This window comes from Silurus aristotelis (assembly GCF_946808225.1).
Source record: "Silurus aristotelis genome assembly, chromosome: 13".
In the NCBI taxonomy this organism is placed as follows: domain Eukaryota; kingdom Metazoa; phylum Chordata; class Actinopteri; order Siluriformes; family Siluridae; genus Silurus; species Silurus aristotelis.
Genome location: NC_139586.1, coordinates 27866183 through 27886066, shown reverse-complemented (window position 1 = coordinate 27886066; position 19884 = coordinate 27866183). Strand labels below are relative to the sequence as shown.

The 19884-nt window shown below is 37.5% G+C and overlaps 2 protein-coding genes and 1 long non-coding RNA gene across 3 annotated transcripts in view; 2 read left to right on the top strand and 1 right to left on the bottom strand.

The window, feature by feature from the left end:
* Positions 1-3597, top strand: part of kcnh1b (potassium voltage-gated channel, subfamily H (eag-related), member 1b) — a 50555-nt gene extending 46958 nt beyond the window's left edge. The window contains exon 12 of the mRNA XM_083559083.1: positions 1890-3597. Within this exon, the coding sequence (XP_083415209.1) occupies positions 1890-2753 (864 nt within the window). The 3' untranslated portion in view covers positions 2754-3597. The remainder of the gene's footprint in view (positions 1-1889) is intronic.
* rab3b (RAB3B, member RAS oncogene family) overlaps positions 1-19884 on the bottom strand; it is a 346193-nt gene that overhangs the window by 71843 nt on the left and 254466 nt on the right. The window lies entirely within an intron of this gene.
* On the top strand, positions 11360-16779 carry LOC310735323. The gene is made up of 3 exons (XR_014536264.1): positions 11360-11515; positions 13491-13638; positions 16138-16779. It is a non-coding gene; the product is annotated as an uncharacterized lncRNA (long non-coding RNA).

The following is a 19884-nucleotide window of genomic DNA, read 5'->3' as shown; positions in this document are numbered from 1 at the left end:
GTTGGGTAGGGTTTTTTCAATGAAAATAATGTTGAACATCTGGACATTTATATATTTGTTTGGTTAAAGAAAACCTTCATATCATTGCTAAATTTGTTGCATAGAAACAAAAGGAATATGTATGTTTCTCACAAAAACGATAAAAGGGTGTATATGACGATATTTAAATGGTTTTTATAGATTTTCATTAATAGCAGCTATGCCGGTAGTTCAAGGTCAAATCAATAGTATATACATATTAATGCTTTTTCTGTTTCTGTTTGTATTCTGTTTCTGATTTGTAGCAGCAGTAACACACAGTGGAGTGAGTGTGTCAGTTCCAGTTCAGCTCTTGTAATATCTTCATGGAGCTCATTTTGTCAAGTCAAGTCAAGAAGCTTTTATTGTCATAACATAACACAACCTAAAGCTACATAACACAACATCTTGTACATCTTCTACATAACAGAACACAAAGCTAAGGACTATAGTGAGTGTCCTTGCCACATTTGGTGGTACACAGGGGCAAGATTATAGACCTGTAAATATACTTATATATATAAAACACAAAGTCATTCTTCTTATGATCCTTTATGGCTCTTCCCTGAATATGCACCTTCCCTGAGAGGTCTGTCATAACGAGGAGGTCTATAATGATGATAAGCGTCACTACCTTGTTAGCAAACACCACCTAGGTACCAGGTTTAAGATCATGTATTTCACATCATTTACCGTCTCACCGAATGACCAGCACAGCTTTGTTTTAGTTTGAATGGCTCTCTAATGGTCTAGACTTGCATAAGAACCCAGTCATGGATGCATGTGTGCACTGATAACATGTTCATTTCATCAGATCATTGTCTCATATGCTTTAGAGTGAGTGCATGTCGCAGCAATTTAGATTTGTGTCCACCGTGTAAAGTGGCATTCTCTTTCAATTTGGAAACGGTGCAGCTAAATATGCAAAGTCATTTATTCATTTCTCTTTAATGTACATACAGCCCCCCTTTCCAAAAAAAAATCAGAAAAAGTAAATAATGACATAAATAAAACCCATATGTTATTCACAATATTTCTACATAGTTCTACACATTTCTAAACTGAGAATATATACCATTTTGAGGAAAAAAAATTCATTTTTAAATTAATGCCTGTGTAGCATCATATCATTTGTCCGTATACATCTGGCAACTGAGGAGACCAGTTGTCGAAGCTTTGGGAGAGGAATATGGTCCCATGTGTCTGATGCAAGATTCTAGCTCCTCAACAGTTCTGAGTGTCCTTTGTTGTATTTTTCGTGCCCTGATCAGTGTCATAGTGGATGTAAAGCCTATCCTGGAAAAATTGGAAACTGGTGCACACCAAGGCTCAATTTAGCTAATTTATATTTTGGTGAGACAGGAAACTATTTAATTCAATTCATTTTTATTTGTTTTTATTTGTTATTTATCAATGAACATTGTCTCAGCATCTTTACACAGATATACGGTGATAAAGAATGAATATGATGTTCTTTATGATGTGTACGTTTAATGAACGAGCCGGTGGCGACTGTGGCAAGGAAAAACTCCCCGAGATGCATAAGGAAGAAACCTCGAGAGAAACCAGACTCAAGAGGGGAAACCCATCCTCATCTGAGTGGCATCGAATGTCTATTTATTACAGCTAAACGATGTTGAGTTGTACAGTGATGGTGATCAGATGCAAACTGTAGTCCTAAATCTGTGTAGCAGACTATGGGCTCTGATTCAGAACCAGATGCAGAAATTCCACTCAAAGGAAATATTTGGTGGAAGTCCTACCTGCTGCACCATTCCCCCAGTCATGACGTCTTTTAAATTGTAAATTTAACTGAGAAACAAGACCAATGTTTATGTTGATCTTTTCTTGTTTTTTTTCCCACCTCACAGATAGTCTTCCGCAAGATCAGTGATGTGAAGCGTGAGGAAGAAGAGATGCGGAAAAGGAAGGATGAAGCTCCTCTCAACCTTCCTCCAGATCATCCAGTGCGGCGCCTTTTCCAGCGCTTTCGTCAGCAGAAGGAGGCTCGGCTGGCAGCAGAGAGAGCGGATCAGGGAGAACTGGACATCGAGAAAGGTTTAGTCATCATGGAGAAAACTATGGTCCATGAAACCAATGCTACAACTAGTATTGTCACAGTGACCGAGAGCCCTGCCACACCTGATGTCGCCTCCTCCTCGGCTTCATATGAACCTGCTTCAAGGACCTCAATCCAAGCCAAACTTCATGCTCCTGTTGGCCACCAATTCGGATGTAAATCTACTGAACCGACCAAAGCCAAAGGTTGGGGTCGGTTTAAGGAAGCAACAGGGAAGGCGGATCTCTCCTGGAGTGCCGTTTCCAAAGCTGAGTCCATGGAGACTCTTCCAGACAGGACTAAGTTGCAAGAAGAGCTGTCACTAAAGAAGACAGACTCCTGTGACAGCGGCATCACAAAGAGCGACCTGCGGCTGGACAACGTCGGGGAAGGGAGCGTCCGAACTCCTCAGGAACGAAGCCCAATGCAGGCTGAGGGCAAGCGAGCTTTCTATCCCATTCCTGAACACAACCTGCAGGCCTCTTTGCTGGAGCTAAAGCAGGAGCTGAGAAGCGACATTCACTACTTGAGCAACCGCATGGCAGTCCTGGAGGCACAATTAGCTGAGATGCTGCAGCTGCTCAAAAAAAGAAAGAATTCAGAGTGCTCACACCTGTATGAAATATCCCGTCCTGGATCTCCAGACACAGACAAGGATAATGATATGTTCTCGTAAACAGGAGTTTCGTGAATAAGCTGCTGCGTCGGCACTGTAACTGTTTTTTCGAGGTATGGTCCATGGGGGTGGTTGGGTGAGTGCTGAAATGGTTCTTCATATGGGGACATTCAGAAGGTCATTCTAGTTATTCACTGAGATGTGGCCTTCATATTCTTTTGCTGTTATCGATCGTCATTATGTTTGTAGAGGGAACTGCAGGACTTTTTCATCCATTCATTGTAAAACGACTGTAAATTTTTGGTTCAAATATCAGATCATACAAATTTTTTTTCCACCTGTTTTACCAACAATGCACATCCCAGCACCTTTGATTCACTGAATCATGTATTTCAAAATCAGGTGGACCTACTCAGTTCAGAAAGCATTATAATAATTGAAAAATATATTTTTTTCACATGTATTGCAATCTGCAGGTAAACTGTGTAGCAGTGAAGGTAATTTCGCTGTTTTAAAAACGAATGTCCTTCGTTGTTAAAAGCTTAATGAATAGTAGATTTTTTTTCAATTGATTTATTATTATTTTTTTTTAATCATCAACAAAGTACGTAGTGGAATAGAAGCGTGGTTTTGTCTTGTGAGCCGTCAAACCTCCAAGACCAAGATGCTATTTTGTAGTGTGAATCATCTTTGTTTGTATTTCATTCAAAAATATCACAAGATTTTCCAAAAAGTCAGATTAATATTATTATTAATTTTTTTTTTTTTTTACAACACATTTAAAATGCCCATCTAAAAAATATACTTGAATGTGTGTTCATCATATGAAAAATATTTAATACAACCGAGGTGCACTAATAATTCAATTAAATTCGTTAATTACCGTAAAATAAATAAGGCGTATAAGCAATATAGTGATTATATTCTTTTTTTTAATGAGCATGCTCTGGTGGAAACAGAAACAAAACTATGCATGGATCAGGTTTAGATTAGTCACAATAAATACGCATGCGATTTTTAATTATGCACTCTGACTTTTTTAACATGCTAACACAATCGACATGCTCCCCCCCCCCATCCCCTACACACACACACACACACACACACACACACACACACACACACAGCGGTCTCTCAGTGCACTCTCGACGTCCTTTTACACAGTATATCGTTTTTCATGTAACTTTTCAAATGCAATTTTTTCCTGTTACCAAATACAAAGTGGTATTTGTACGTTTGAAGATTGCTAGTTCTTAAAAGCTAAATGCTTTTGAAAAATTGCACATTTTGCACTTAAAGCCTGTCTACAGCAGTTTTATAAAATCAATAGAAATTATTATGTTTGCATCAAATGAGGATCATATTTATCTGTCCGTAGATTTTTTTTTTTTTTTTGCTTTTGAGAGATATATTTTCAAAGGTATATTTTGCTAATTTCCCTTCACACCTATTAGCAAGTCACCCCTCGTGTCACATCACATACGTGTTCTTTGTTATAGCGTACCAGCCCTGGGTTCCAGTACAGCGTTTAATATCCCTTTGCGGTACAATAAGCACGGCGTAGCAGCTTCCAGTAGAAACGCGTTTGCGAGCAAGAAGCAGAGCTTGAAGTGCTTCTAATAAACTGTCAGTACTGCACTTTTTTATAGAGAAACATTTCATGCCAGAGTGAAAAGCAATCCCACTCAACATGGAATGCAACACACTATAGCATTTCAGTAGTGGCATGATGAAAACTTTCACTGCATTGTGCAGTTCAGTTCAAGATCAGGTTCAACCGGACAAAAGTTTGTGGACACTTAACCATAAGATTGGTATATACTTTTTAAACATTTCATTCCATATTTATTTTCCATATTCTGCTAGAATAACCTCCACTCTTCTGGGAAGATGTTCCACTAGATTTTGTGGAGATTTGTGGAGATTCATTCAGCCACAAGGGTGTTTGTGAAGTTATGTACTGATGTAGGTGAGGTGAAGAGGCCTGGGGTGCAGTCAGTGTTCACATTTATCATGTTCAAAAGATTTGAAGCTCATAGCATGAGATCTTCCACTACAACCCATGTAAAGCATATCTTTATGAAGCTGGCATTGTATACAGGGGCATTATCATGCTGGAACAGGTTTGGGTCTCGATTCGAGTCTAAAGTCCATTTACTTTTGTATCTGGGCATGAGAACAGCCAAATACCAAAAGCATTTGGAGGCATAGAATTGTACAGGACGTCTTTGGATGTGGTGAAACTTTGCCTTCTCTTGAACTAGGAGACCCAAACCTGTTCCAGCATGAAATTCCAGCGCCATGAAGATCTGCTTTACATTGTTTGGATTGGAAATTCTTGAGTGACCTGCTATAGAACTCTGACCTGAACCCTATTGAACAGCTTTGGGACAAACAATAGTTCTGACTGCACCCCAGGCCTACTCACCAACATCAATATCCGACTTAACTGGGGATTAAGTGTGGAATAGAATGCTCAAAAAATTATCAGGTGCATGCTGAGGTGTCCACAAATATTTCTCCATATAGTGTATATTCTGTTGGAAGGTTTTAAGTTTGATCATCTGAAAAAATATATGAATTGGAGTTACATATATCTCAGCTGCACTACACTGAAATTAACCTAAAGCCAGAAAGGAAAGAGTGCCAAAGAGATCCTTTTGGTTTGGGGCTCCAAATTGGATTGAACTTCCTTCAGTAAATGAATAATAATGTGACCTGGCACACAATCCGCTCACTACAGGCTTTTATGGATGATTGCCAATGATGTTGTAAAGACTATCTGTTGTAAACACCAGCTTTTGATGGGTGTTAAATAGTGTTTGCAGTCACAATGTCTGTAATCAGTCCTTATTAAACCCTAAAGGTGGTTTGTTATTATAATAATCTTTACCTGTGAACCCTGAAAAGCACATGCATTGAGGCAAATGTACAGAACATAATGTTTTGCATTTCAGCCTTGAGCATATTATAGGTGCTTAAAGCCGTTAAGTAAAGTGTGGCGATAAAAATCGAACTTAATTTGCAACAGCAAACTAACAAAATGTCAATTGTTATACTGTTACAATCGTATATGACTTTGTCCCTAATGTGTTTGGCAGTGTTTCAAAAGGAACGCATCATGCGATCTATGCCTGACGTCTGCTACTATCTTAACTCTATTATTCAGGCTTCCAAGATGTCATAAAGTATTTAAACAGCCTGTAATGGATGTGGGGGGATTCCTTCAAGAGGAAATGGAAGCAGAAGCCTGCAAGGGTATATACAGTGCTGGAATGCAGGGCTCATCACGTGACCTTTTACATGATCATGAGTGTGGTAAAGTGGGGAAAATCGTGGAATCGTGCATTCTCTAGAGCAAGGGTCTTCAAACTCAGCATGGAACAGCTTTGTTTTGTACATATTCTAAAAATAATTAAATAAATTAAATATACTGTATAGATCTATATCTATCTATTTCTTTGTCAAAAAAAAGTGTTATTGAAAAAATCCTCCCTTAGCATGAAGAACAGCTTAACAAACTCTTGGCATTCAGACAGTTTGTTTCTGCAAACATTCAGTTGAAATACTTTGCCATGCCTCTTGTAAAAGTTGCAAAAGTTGTTCTGTATCCCAGAGCGGTTCAGAAGGATTTAGGTGCGGTGATCATTTCATGATAGATAACACTCCAAGACGACTGTTGGCTCCTTAAATAACGCTTCTAGAGTTTGATACAGAAAAGTCAGTTCCAGTGAGGTGCAGTCCAGATTGAATTGCATGTTGTTGAAGTATGGAATGGTTGCCATGTTGGTTCAGGATTCCAAAACAACCCCAAACCATTAAGCTTTCAACTCCATGTTGACTGTGGGGGTGAGGCAGTCTGATAACATCTTCTCTCCTTTTCTCCATCTTACACATGTTCCTCTGTTAGAGACAAAAATGTCATCTGTCCACAGAACTTTCTTCCAGTCATTCACTGTCTATTTCTATGTCTAAGTTTGTTGCATAGAAAAAAGTAACATGCATGTGTTTTAAAAACCATAACACTGTAGTCGAGTTTTATTTATAGACATTTTCCAGAGAAAACGCTCTTGCGGCCTGGTAGCAACTCCTCCACGCCTGGTATTGGGATGGTTATGGACCTTTGCTCTAGAGTTCTTCTGTTTGTCGATTTGTCTGTGTTTTTTTCTGTGACGCTTCACATACCCCCTAAGTGCGTTAGCTATCCAAAGAACCCTTGTTAAACAATTGTAAGACTAAATCTGAAAACCACTGTTTTAGAATCGCAGGCTTCAAGAATGTGAAACAAACGATATTATTGAGTGTTTTGAAAGAAATTGTAGATTTATTTTAATAAACAGGTATATTTGAGGAAATGTTTGTAGCGGAGAGTAAAATGTCGAATTTGTATTTTTCACAGCAGAATTATAAAAACGTGATCATATTGTAGTCATTATAGATTGAAAATAATCTTAAAGATATATGCCGCATTGTCAGAACCCAAAGAGATGCTTCAAATTCCACCGTATATCTTTAAACCCGATGGTTCCAAAAGATCAGCTTACCATGACCTTCTGTATAAAATAAACCAAATCAATTCAAAAACTCCACGAGCATTTTTACACAGCGAAATGAACACGAAATGATGTTTTCCTCCTGCAGCTCAAAACACCACTTCATTTCCCACACTATATATTCAGTGATACATTCCAGAGTTGTGGATAAAGAATTGATTTCTCACGAGTTCTTGCATCTCACATCATCCTCACTTAATCATTTTGTAGAAATGATTGTTTTCGTTTATTTTGTTTGCTTACATTCACCTCTATAAATGTGTAAAGTCAAAAGCACAAAGCTGTGGATTGTTCATACAAAATGTTCGATATGGAGGATTTTGTATTTTGGAATTATGTGGACATTTGTTCATTAAAGGAGTAACATATCAACTGTGTATCCATTCCTGAAATTTTACAATACATGCATGCACAAGGATAGATATGAGAATACATATTACCCAAAGAAACATATTTCTAACCTTTTATAGTTACAATTAATGTTAACAAACCTAATTTACATTACAGCAGGTATGAACATTCATTCCTTTACCAGCCTCTTCATCTTGCTCTCTCTCTTTACCTGACCACAAGGCCAATCGTATAGTCTTTTTGAACATTTCATTCCACATTCAGTCCCCGTTTGCTCTTATAATAACGTCCACTCTTCTGGGAAGATGTTCCACTAGATTTGGGAAAGTGCTTGTGGAGATTATGGGGATTCATTCAGCCACAAGGGCAGGTACTAATATAGATGAGGTGAGAAGACCTGGGGGGCAGTCATCCCAAAGGTGTTAGCCTACACAAGATCTTCCAATGCATGAAACATATCTTCGTGGAGATGGCTTTGTTCACAGGCGAATTGTCATGCTGGAACAGTTTTGGGTAGGGGGTAAAAAATCCATGCTAGCACAATCCAAAGACCTCCAGCCTGGGCTGCATTCAGGCTCGAAATTTGTGGTAACAGTTTGCGGAAGAACCACATATAGATGGAAAAAGTCAGGTGTGCAATCCTTTTGTTAATGTAGTGTATAAACTCAAACAGAAAGCTTTATCATATCGCTAATTTAAAATGTTGTTGTTCAATAAAAAGTTATTATATCACCCACAGTGCCAAGTCTTTGTGAATATGTTGTTAAAATAGAAACAATAAAGTAATGAATCAGCATTTTAATATAAGCCTATGATTTATGTTGTAGCTGAACTACTGTCAGAGCTGTTTTAGTATCCACACCTTTCCTGTGAATTCAGCAGCTCTGTGGTATAAAGGATGAGAGTTAAACCCACTAACAGGTGCACTGCATATGTCTCTGCACTTGCCCTGTTTTTGTGTGATTGCCAGAGGAGTATAAGTAGCTCTATTTTCTTCGATGGCTACAGTAATCTGATTAAGCCCACCAAGCCTGTCTTATCTGATGAGTGTTCTGGGGCAGACGTCTGATTAAACCGAGAATTGATGTCTAATACTAATCACCTATCTGTCTCTCTGCCTCTAATTATCACAGTCTTAAGGCTTCCTTAATTATATTGAGGGTAAGGTAAACTAAAATCACAAGCACTGTTCATTACACAAAAGGTTCATTTCATGTCCTAACCTTGATACTGAAGACTCTCTTATTTCAGGACGACTCTTTATAAACTCCTCTACATCAAATTAACTTTAGATTATTAGTCTTAAAATTGATTTAAAAAAAAAAATCAGCAATCATGTATGACTAGAACAAGCAGATTTCATGCCCCATTATTTTTGCCAGGATTCTCACTAATGACGTTTGCCAAACACAAATTTATGTGTACATGGAGCCATCAGTAGTGTCTGAAGAACACTGTTCCTCTACCTCAGTAAAAAGTACAAACCCCTGATTACAAATATGACTCCAGTAAAAATTACATTACTAATTCTTTTATAATTCTACCTCAAAAAATGTATTGGGACAGCTGACTTTTGTCTTTTGGAGGCAGTAGAATGAACTTTTCCTTTCATTTGAACTAGAAGAAACCTGTTGGAGTCAAAGATCTTCGGTGGCCTGCTATAGACGTGGTCCTGACCTCAACCCTATTTAACATCTTTGGGATCACTTGAACACTGACCCCAATCCTCCATTATGGCTGAGTAAATCTCCACAAACACATCTTCAAAATCTAGTGGATCATCTTCCCAGAAGAGTAAAAGTTGTACTCATTCAAGGCATTAGTAAAGTCAGGTACTGAGGTCAAGAGCAGGGCATTTAAAATTCTTCCACTCCAACCCATGTAAACCCATGAAACTGGATTTGAAACAGATTTGCATCTCCTAGTTCAAGTGAAGGAAATCAATTTCATGCTACAGCATGGAAAGGCATTCTATACAATCGTGTACCTCCAATTTCATGGTAACAATTTGGGGACAAAACAAAATATGGCTGGAAAAGTCAGGTGTCCCATCACATTTGTCTCTATGATGTGGGTTGCATTGATTGCTGTGCTTTAAAGGAAACTCAAAGGCATTCAAAGCACTTGAGTGAGATTGTCTCCGCACTCATCATGTGAAATGACGGCTGACTCATATTTTCACTCAAACTCTTAGAGGAAGGATTTTTTATTTTTTCATCTTTAGTATCCTTCATTGCTTGTTCGTTTATGCAAGTATGATAAGTGCTATCTTAATTATTATGCAGACATCTACGTTAGTACACAGTCAAGCAGGCAAGAACAAAGAGACGGTTATCGCAAATAGAGAAAATATGTAGTCTCCCAATCAATGAAGCAACCAAATCGCATGTAAAAGACACATTCAGGACTGCAATCTTTTTCTCCTTTTCCAATTTGTTGATCTGCAATGCAGTGCCAATGTCCCACCATACCTCTCTGTCTCGCCTCCCCTCCCATTCTCTCTGTTGTTGCAGTAGTAAGCCCCCTTGAGCGCTGCAGATGGGAGACCAAGCCTGGAGCATCCCAGAGCCATGGCCTTTTGTGGTGGATTAATGCTACATCTCCCCCTGCAGTAAAGTCCATACACTACAACTGCAATCATTTAATATTACTTTTTTTTTTTTGGATTTATTTTGAACTACAGTATGTGGAAAAACACTATACGAACGTATGTTATGTATATGATCTTGTTAGAGAACTGGACTGTTAGTGTAATAGGATATTCGGGCTCCTGAGATAGATATTGGCCATTCTTACTGTATTTCTATGCAAATTTAATATTAAAATCATATTTATGTGATCATATACATTTAGAGAAAAAAAGGCTTCATTGTCAGATATACAAATATAATAGCTTCTTCACACATCCAGAATTGTCAGCGTGTTGCTCTCAGATGGCTGGGTCGGATATGAGAGCCAGTTGGGTGGGATTGAACTCATGCCCTTGTGAGTATTTGTGTATATTAGATATATCTGAATTGGAAATTGCCTAAACCAGAACTTTTTTTTTTTTCTGTTGCATGATATGCTGTACATGGGTTGGAGTGAAAGATCTTGAGTGACCTGCTATAAAGCTTTGACCTCAACCTCTAATGAACACCTCAGGGATACATTTACATTTATGGCATTTAGCAGACGCCCTTGTCCAGAGAGACATACAATGATGACAAACTTGAGATAAATCAGTCTACAACTCTGTTGAGTGGATGTTTTTTTTGTTTTTTTTTTTAAATAAAAGCAAAGCAAACCTAAAACAGGGTTAATTTAAGTGTTTCACGGAGAGGTAAGTCTTCACCCAGCCAGAAGGTAAAGTCTGTTAACGAATCTTCACAAGCGCAATCCAAAATCTAGTGGAACATTTGCCCAGAAAAGTGATTACTATAACAGCAAATGGGTACCACATGTGGAATGGGAAGTTCAAAAAGCAAATAATTTTATGATCAGGTCATCACAAAATTGTTTTAGAGAGAGAGAGAGAGAGAGAGAGAGAGAGAGAGAGAGAGAGAGAGATTGTTGTATCTCTGTCGCACATTGAGAGTTTGGCGAACCCCTCTGTGCACCATCAAAACAGTTGAGTGTTTTTGATACTGGTGCCATGCATGTCATAAAAACAGGCAGGGCGAGCATCCTGATTGGTAGAGAGAATGGAATCATCCGTTGTCATCCACAGGGAGAAGTGCTGAGTGGACCCTCCTTTTTTTCATGAAACCACACCCCTCCCCAACCCACTGTACACCATGTACTTCATGACCTCTTATTAACCAGCAGATTTGTTTTTCCCATCTTGGTTGAACTTTCTAGTGGGAAAGGATTAGGATTATACATGTGCCTTAGCAGCGACGCAGGGGGCATAACCTAACAAATGTGTGGGGTCAATTGGTAAGTACTAACTTCCTTTCTGTCTTTCTTATACACAATATTTGCAAATATACCTGTATGTATATAAATGATAAGTAACAAGGCAGGAAATCCAAAGTACAAAAGGTACTGCAAGATGAGTAAATAAAAAAAATGCTTATTGCGGTTGTTAATTGTTAAAAAAAAATTTGTGCTTTAGGTGCTACAGAAAGGCTGCATGTATTGTTTTATAATGACATGTTTGTTTTTAATCACCTGCATGTGGAGACGCTGTTTTTCACTATGATTACAATACACAATGTTTCCATGTAGAGTCCTAATTTATTGATTTATTATTTTTCAAAAAATGCAGATTTGCTTAAATATATCGAAGTTAATAAATAAGCAAATTCATCATAATTGGGGGAAAAAATTAAATAAAAAAGGAAAGATTTCAGGACTCATCATGGCAATATGGTCAAATTGGTGGGACCAACTTTATGTTCAGATGATCAAAAACTAATATGAAGAGAGGCAACAATAACACCGGGATCAAAAGAATTTAAAGTGGTTTGTTTCCTAACATATGAACTATATAAAAACAGTTTAGAAGAAATATAAAGCCATTGTATTTGAGTAACAACAGTAAGAGTGTTTGTGTGTGAGTGCATACTGACCAAAACAAAGGTGCTTTGACTTTAGAAGATGTACTTCTGGTAAGATTTGACTCATAGAATTGAAAGGAAGAATGAAAAAATGGCCAAGATTCGTCCAAACATCATCTTAATCTAACATACCCACCCCTAATATCTCCTCAAAGAGTCTCATAGTACCTGACCTCATCCTGACCCTGTTTCTCAGGACACATGACAGACCAGCTCATGAAAAACAGAAGCAGGCAAGAAAAAAATGTCCGCCACACATTGTTGCGCTCACAACATTTACCATCAGGCCTCTGAATGTCAGGAACAATGGGCTCCAGCAAAGCCAGAATACATCTAAACATTGCTAGATCTCTCTGGCTAGTTGAACCATGCATGACCAGCAAAAGCTGAACAATTGGAGGTTGCACATTTTCCTTCCTGTTCAGAAGTCAGAACTTGGTGGAGCTGGAACAGCATATACAGTATAAAATGTGAGGAAGTCACATTATTCAGTGCGACAAACCATCATCAATGCTGCGTTTTTGCAAGGAGTTGGAAAGAGTTTGTGGTCTCAATGTGCTACTGTTCAGAAATCTAAAAGGTTTTTCAGTGGAAAGTGTTGCTGGTTGAGGTAATATTCTAATAATTCTTTTGGTACTTGAATGATTTAGGTGTATCAGAGTAGTGCACAGTTGAAGTGTAAATGTAAATACACTATGCAGGTGCAATTAATGTAAAACAAATGTTTTTATATGACTTGAAAAGGCAATTCATTTCAATACATTTATCTATACTATACATAATGAAATCATCTCTTCACCATGATATAAAAAAATAAATGAATCATTTCGCTGTAATACATTATCCACATGCTGTGTGTAATCATCATATACTGTATTAGAATGCAGGGCTCATACAGGGCTGGTTTTTCTTTTACCCAGATATTAAACATGTTAAACTCTTAGACAGACCTGGGCCTAATTTCATCTGCAGAATCAGCTACAAAAGCAGAATGCAAATGTACATGTATTTACATCAACCGTGAATGGAGTTATTAGTTTCTATAATTTGTAATGGCTCCAAAAAACAAATAAATAAAAATAAAAAACGCAAATGGCAAACCATCTAAAATTGATAATCAAGGAATTGAGATGGAAGGGGCGCCTAAATAGACACAGGAGGTGGTTGAATACTGACTAACTAACTAATTAAGGACATTAAGACACACTGGCGACATCTGGTGGGGAAACAGAGAAAACAGGAGTCCTCACAGGATCCACCAAAATCCTGACACATTATATATAGTTTAACGTAAATCAATATAGTTTTGTTCCTGGCAACATGACAGACATGCCAATTGTTCTCTGTTTAAGGTTTCCCAAAGGGGCGCTACTGAGGAGCTGGCTGACCAAGTCTAGACCAAGACTGCTGATGCTCATCGCCGGCTTGAAGAGGCCTCAAGTCACCCTCATGAGAAGGAAAAGGATGAAGCGCACGAAAGTAGCAAAGGCCACGTAAGCGGTAAATATGGCTGTTTGTGCATTTCAGGGTCAGGGCTAGCTAACATGTCTCAGTAAGACAAAGTTAAATCACAAGTTATACACTACTGTTTGATCCCACAAAGTTGCAGTACAATTGATTACATACAGAATATTGAGCATCTGTCAAAATGATGTTCTTGATTGTTTTTGACAGACACATGCACGCTCCTTTCGTTTCTATGCAACAAACTTGGTAATGTTACAGTATTTATTTTCACCAAACAAATCCATAAATGTCCAGATGTTACACTACATTTTCAATGAAAAAATCCTCACTTAGCATTAAGAACAGCTTTAAACATCCAGACAATTCATTTCTTTGCCCCTTGTAAAAAGTGCCAAAAATGTTCTTCTCTAGTAGGAGATTTCTTTACTATCCAGTTGATCCCAAAACAGTTCAATAGGATTTAGGTGCGGTGATTCCATGATAGATGAGACTTCAGACGACTGTTTGCTTTCATTTTCTGGTGAAATCAGATCAGAATTGAAACCCCAAATCATTAAGCTTCCATCTCCATGTTTGACTGTAGGGTGAGGCAGTCTGCTAACATCTTCTCTCCCTTACTCTTTCTTACAAAAGTTCTTCTCTTAGAGCCAAAAATGTACAATCTGTCTACAGAACTTTTTTCCTGTCATTCACTGACAAATTGTTGTGTTTTTGCCGTTTGTTGCATAGAAACAAAAGGATCGTGTCTCAAAAAAACATGAAATACTGGGTGCTTGTGACAACTACTGCAAAAAAGGCCTGAAACCAGATCCACCTGATGATCAGTTAATATATTGTTATTCTAAAAATTCTAAAAATGCTAAAGTTTATGTGGTTATAGTGGTAAATTTAAAGTTCATTATGCCATCAGAACAACTTTTGTGTAGCTCCGTCATGTGCTTTCAAAGCAGATTAGACCTGTTGAGGTCTGGAAGTCCTATAAATTGTGAGATGAAGCCTCCACGGATTGAACTCGTTTGTCCAGAACTTCTCTCAGACTCTTAATCACAGTGTGATCTGAGAAATTTGGAGCCCAAGTCAACAAACTCTTTGTCATGATCCTTAAACAGTTTGTGAACTATTTTTGCCATGTAGCAGCGAGCAAATCCTACTGACACGGACCACTGCTGTTAGGGAACACCTCTACTTTAAAGGGGTGTAACAATCTTTAGGTAGGTGGAACATGTCAAAGTAAAATCCACAACAGGAGCCAAGATTTCTCCCATAGTGCATTCTCTATCCTAGGTAGGCCACACCCACACACCTGGGTGTCCACATGGTTTATAAGACCCATTCAATTTCTTTCATTAGTCTATGGACCAATTATGAGCCTTAGGATAAATGAGCATGTGTAAGGACCTTGGTTACTTTGACCAAACTTTTTATGGCTAGACTGCTGGATCTACTGGAAGTGATAGATTGGTGGTTAAGGTGTTGAACTTTGACTACAAAGGGTTTTGATTCAAAAACCCCATCACAACAAGAGGCCACTGCTGTGCCCTTATACCTCTAATGTTTAGTCGTATAAATAATACAATTATAAGATCATTATAATTGCTTTAGATAAGGATGTCTATCAAATCCCATAAATGTAAATGTACTGAAAGTACTAGACAACAAATCTCAACCATGAAGGCCCACATCACAACTTGAATCTCCTGGTGACAGATACCACAGCATACCTTCTGATGTCTTGTAGATTCAAGGCCTTAATGAGTCAGAGGTCTTTTATGGTTTTACACATGGTTTTTACATAATATTCAGCAGGTGGATATGAGAAGTTATGACAAGTTAAGTTATCTCCTGGATGACGCTAAGAAATAGATAGCATTGAATTTGTTCAGGAATGAAATCAGACATGACAGAAGCTCCAGCGGCAAAAAAAAGTGATTGTGATGCAGGAACACGTCTTACTGTGAAATCACATTCTGCTCAATGTGATTTCACAAACTGCAACCAAAAAGAAATGTTTTTCTGAAGTAATTGAGTGTGTGTACGATTAGGTTCAGTGGAAGAAAATTCAATTCTGTCACGTGAGACAAGGCTTGTGATTTGGTTTGTTAGACTGTGATGTTATTGTTTGTCTTTTAAGTAGATTGAATGGCTGTTGCCCTGTATGTCTGTAATTCAATAACTCCAGTGGGACTGATAGAAAAAAGAGTGTAGTTACAAGGGAAAGTAATGTAGGTCTGAATCCAGTGAAGGATTGTGAGCATTTAAAAGGTTAAATTGTGACCTTTTTAACAACATGAAAATGCAGCATTGTTTAACGAATTAACTCAACGTCTTAATCAAATATGGTCAGTTCATTGATGGTGTTACAGTACATTAAGTGAAATCTTGGACCCTGATGTATGTAAATACTTCTTTTTTTCATTTCAGTCTTTTCTCTCATTGTAAGATATAGTCATAGCGAATGTTTCTTTAGAAATGACATTGTTATAGGAGGGTAGGATCGTTCACAACAAAATCTCCATCTTGTTTCTGTCACAGAACCAGCAATCGCCTTCCACATTTCAACTGAATCCTTAACCCCGAGATGCCTGCTATAGAAATGGAAGAGGCTCAAGACACAGAGGAACTGATTTACCAATCTGTGTCATCTCAACGAACTAAAATAAAAAAACGAAGCAAAACAAGGATGGAAAGCAAAGGTTTCACAAAGAATCCTGGACCTATTTTTACTCTCTTTCCTGCCATCTCTAGTTACCACCTCTTTAAAATACACATCTCCAATGGGTAACTTTGCTATGCTTGGGTGCGACTGTATATTCTTTTCCTCTGTATTGATAAAATACATGGTGAAACTTTCTATTCCTTCACTACCTGTCGGAGATTTCAATTTGTTCTAATTGTGTCATTTTTTTTTTCTTTTTTTAAAGTGCACATGTTCTAGGCTTGTTATCCAAGATAGATCATAGTTTCTTGCACAAGTATTTACTCCCCTTTTGGACCTCCTCATATTTAGTAATCTGGAAAACTGGTTATTGTGTAACAAAATTTTTATTTTAACTGACTTTGGGCAGAAATCTTGCTCTATGTAGAATCAGGTAAGATTTCAAATTCTTATACTGTTCTCTTTGTGATCTAGTGTGAAAAAAAATAAAAGTATGGATGAAACTTTCTGAATGAAAACCTTTTCTCTTTTTCTTTTCATTTTTTACTTCTCAAGATTAAAGTCTAGTCTTCAACTGAGATGATTTATTTAAAATAATAACACACTTCACTTTGTGACGTGATATTAATGCAACAATACTGATAGTGTGACTCAAATAACAGACAAACACACAAAATAATTATCTATCTATCTATCTATCTATCTATCTATCTATCTATCTATCTATCTATCTATCTATCTATCTATCTATCTATCTATCTATCTATCTATCTATCTATCTATCTATCTATCTATCTATCTATCTATCTATCTATCTATCTATCTATCTATCTATCTATCTATCTATCTATCTATCTATCACAACTTTGCCAGCAGGTGACAGTATTGGACTTGCTATAGTTCAGTAGGCTGTAGTGTATGTGCACATAAAAATATGAATATTATCTTTTTTAAATCATTGTAATTTTCATCTCTAATTATTCCGCACAACAACAATCAGTTGCCAGCGGTGGACGAAGTAGACAAATCATGTAGTTGAGTTAAAGTAAAGATCCACTCAGTAAAATGTGACTCCAGTAAAAGTAAGTAAAAGTACAAATGTATTTGCCTTCAAATGTACTTAAGTATCCAAAGTACTATGATTTATTATAACTATAATGTTTCTATTATTATTTTTATCACAAGACTCTTTACTTTATAACTCAGAATATGTGAAAAGACTCGAATGTGACTCTCAGCACACTGATCTATTAATAGAATGATATTAATGACTCAAACACTGATTGTTTTCTATTACAATGATCATGAACACAAAACCTTCTTTTTAACTACTTAAAAAGAATCTGGCAAATAAGGCCACCGGTGTTGTGGCAACACTTTTTATTTTACTCTCTAAATGTTCTGCTTGATGTTGAACTGATGATGAACTGTATGTTGGTGATCAGTAGATGAACCAAGCGCCGATCAATACAAGTTTAAAACAGAGCACACGCTCGATCCTTTGACCAGTTAAGTTTTTATCTCCATAAATCAAAAGGAAAGACTGATTTCGTAAAATGTAGTTGAGTAAAACGTAAAATATATGACTTTGAAATGTAGTGAAGTAAAAGTCTCTCCAAAAAATCAAGTCAAGTTTATTTCTATAGCGCTTTTCACAACAGACATTGTCTCAAAGCAGCTTTACAGAAATCAACAGTGAAGGTGAACGGTGTGTATTTATCCCTGATGAGCAGCTGTGGCGACTGTGGCAAGGAAAAACTCCCTTAGATGTTATGAGGAAGAAACCTTGAGATGAACCAGACTCAAAAGGGGAACCCATCCTCATTTGGGTGACATCAAGAGTTTGATCATAAATCTTTCAACAGTACAGAACACTGGAGAGTGAGAACTAACATGAGCACTGGAGTATAAGATAATAAGTAAATGTTCTTTCAACAGTCTTTGGTATAAAACTAGGAGCTACTGAGCTCAACATTTGTGATCATCACAGATCCAGCATCAGCTTCTCCATGCCAGAGCCTTTAAACACTCCAGGAAGTCGAATGTCAAACTCCACACATGCAGTGGGATCCAATTGGCACTGGTACGTCTCTAGATGGTTCGGGATGTTTGCGAGTTTGGCATCTACTTCTTTAAAGTCCATAATCTTCATGAGGTGGGAGGTGACTGGAGCTGGCCAAACCTCAGGATGCCTCAGGATGGGGAGAGAAAGAGAAGCAGTGGAGAGGAATTAGCGTAGCTGCTGTTCATGATATTAACAGCACAAGTTGATAATGTGCATGTGATCAGATGTTCTGGAGCACAAAGTTATGATGTGATGTGTGTTATGTGTAGGCTTTGCTAAAAAGATAAGTTTTTAATCAACACTTAAACTGGGTGAGTGTGTCTGAACCCCGAACACTGTCAGGAAGACTATTCCAGAGTTTAGGAGCTAAATGTGAGAATCCTCTACCACCTTTAGTGGACTTTGCTATTCTAGGAACTACTAGAAGCCCAGAGTTTTGAGATTTAAAGTTTTAAAAAGAAATTCTTTAGTGAAGTACAGATACAATGAAAAAGCTACTCAAGTACAGTAACAAATTTAATTTACTTCCTTACTGTCCACCGCTGTCAGTTGCCTTGGTTTGTTCTTACTGCTTGATTCAGCAGCTTCATTTCAATAATTATTCAGTTATAATACCATTTGAACTTGATGTCATTCTACACTGAAACAGTTTGTATCGCTCCTTATATGTGCATATTGTAGTATAAGTTTCCTTAATTAATCCCATTCTCCAAAGAAAATTTTTTATTTACATTAGAATTTCAACAGTCTTTTCTGCTCTCAAACATCCAATCAGATATTTATCAATTAGGGAAGATCTTAATAACACATCTACAGAGACTTTCTAATGCAACACAATATATTTTTCACACATTCATTTTGACTGGATACTTCCACCATTACATAAATAAAATTATGGCCCATAACGTACAAATTCCCTTTAGTATCGTTTCTCGGTAGGGTTTTCCTCCCTTGCTGAGACTGAACATGCTACTAGCTCTAAAATGCCTACATTTAAAAAACAGCTCAAGAATTGAGTTAATCTTTTTTTGCAGTTTTAGTTTTTCCTGTAAAAAAGCTTTCCATCTGGTTGCTCTCGAAATTTCACTGTGATGTTCTTGTACAACCCATGATTCTTCAGTTTTTGCTCGATCTAAAAAAACAATAGTAATGAATAATATATTTATGACTAATCTGTAAAAACTGTAAAAAAGTAACAGATACTGAACACAAGTCAGACTGCGATTAAAACATATATTAGAATGTATATGTCTTCTTCTTGTTCTTCTTTCAGCTGCTCCCATTAGGGAGCACCACAGCGAATCGTCCGTTTCCATACCCCCCCTATACATCTGCCTCTTACAAACCAACTACCTGCATGTCCTTCCTTCACCACATCCATTAACCTCCTCCTTGGTCTTCCTCTTTTCCTCTTTCCTGGTGGCTCCATCCTTTTGCTACTGTTCACTGTCTCGTTAAAACACATTTACTGGCGGAGCAATTTTGTGTTCTGTGTATTGTCTTGCACTGTCTTGTGTTGTCTTTGCACTGTTTGCACCATGTTGCACACATGCACTTT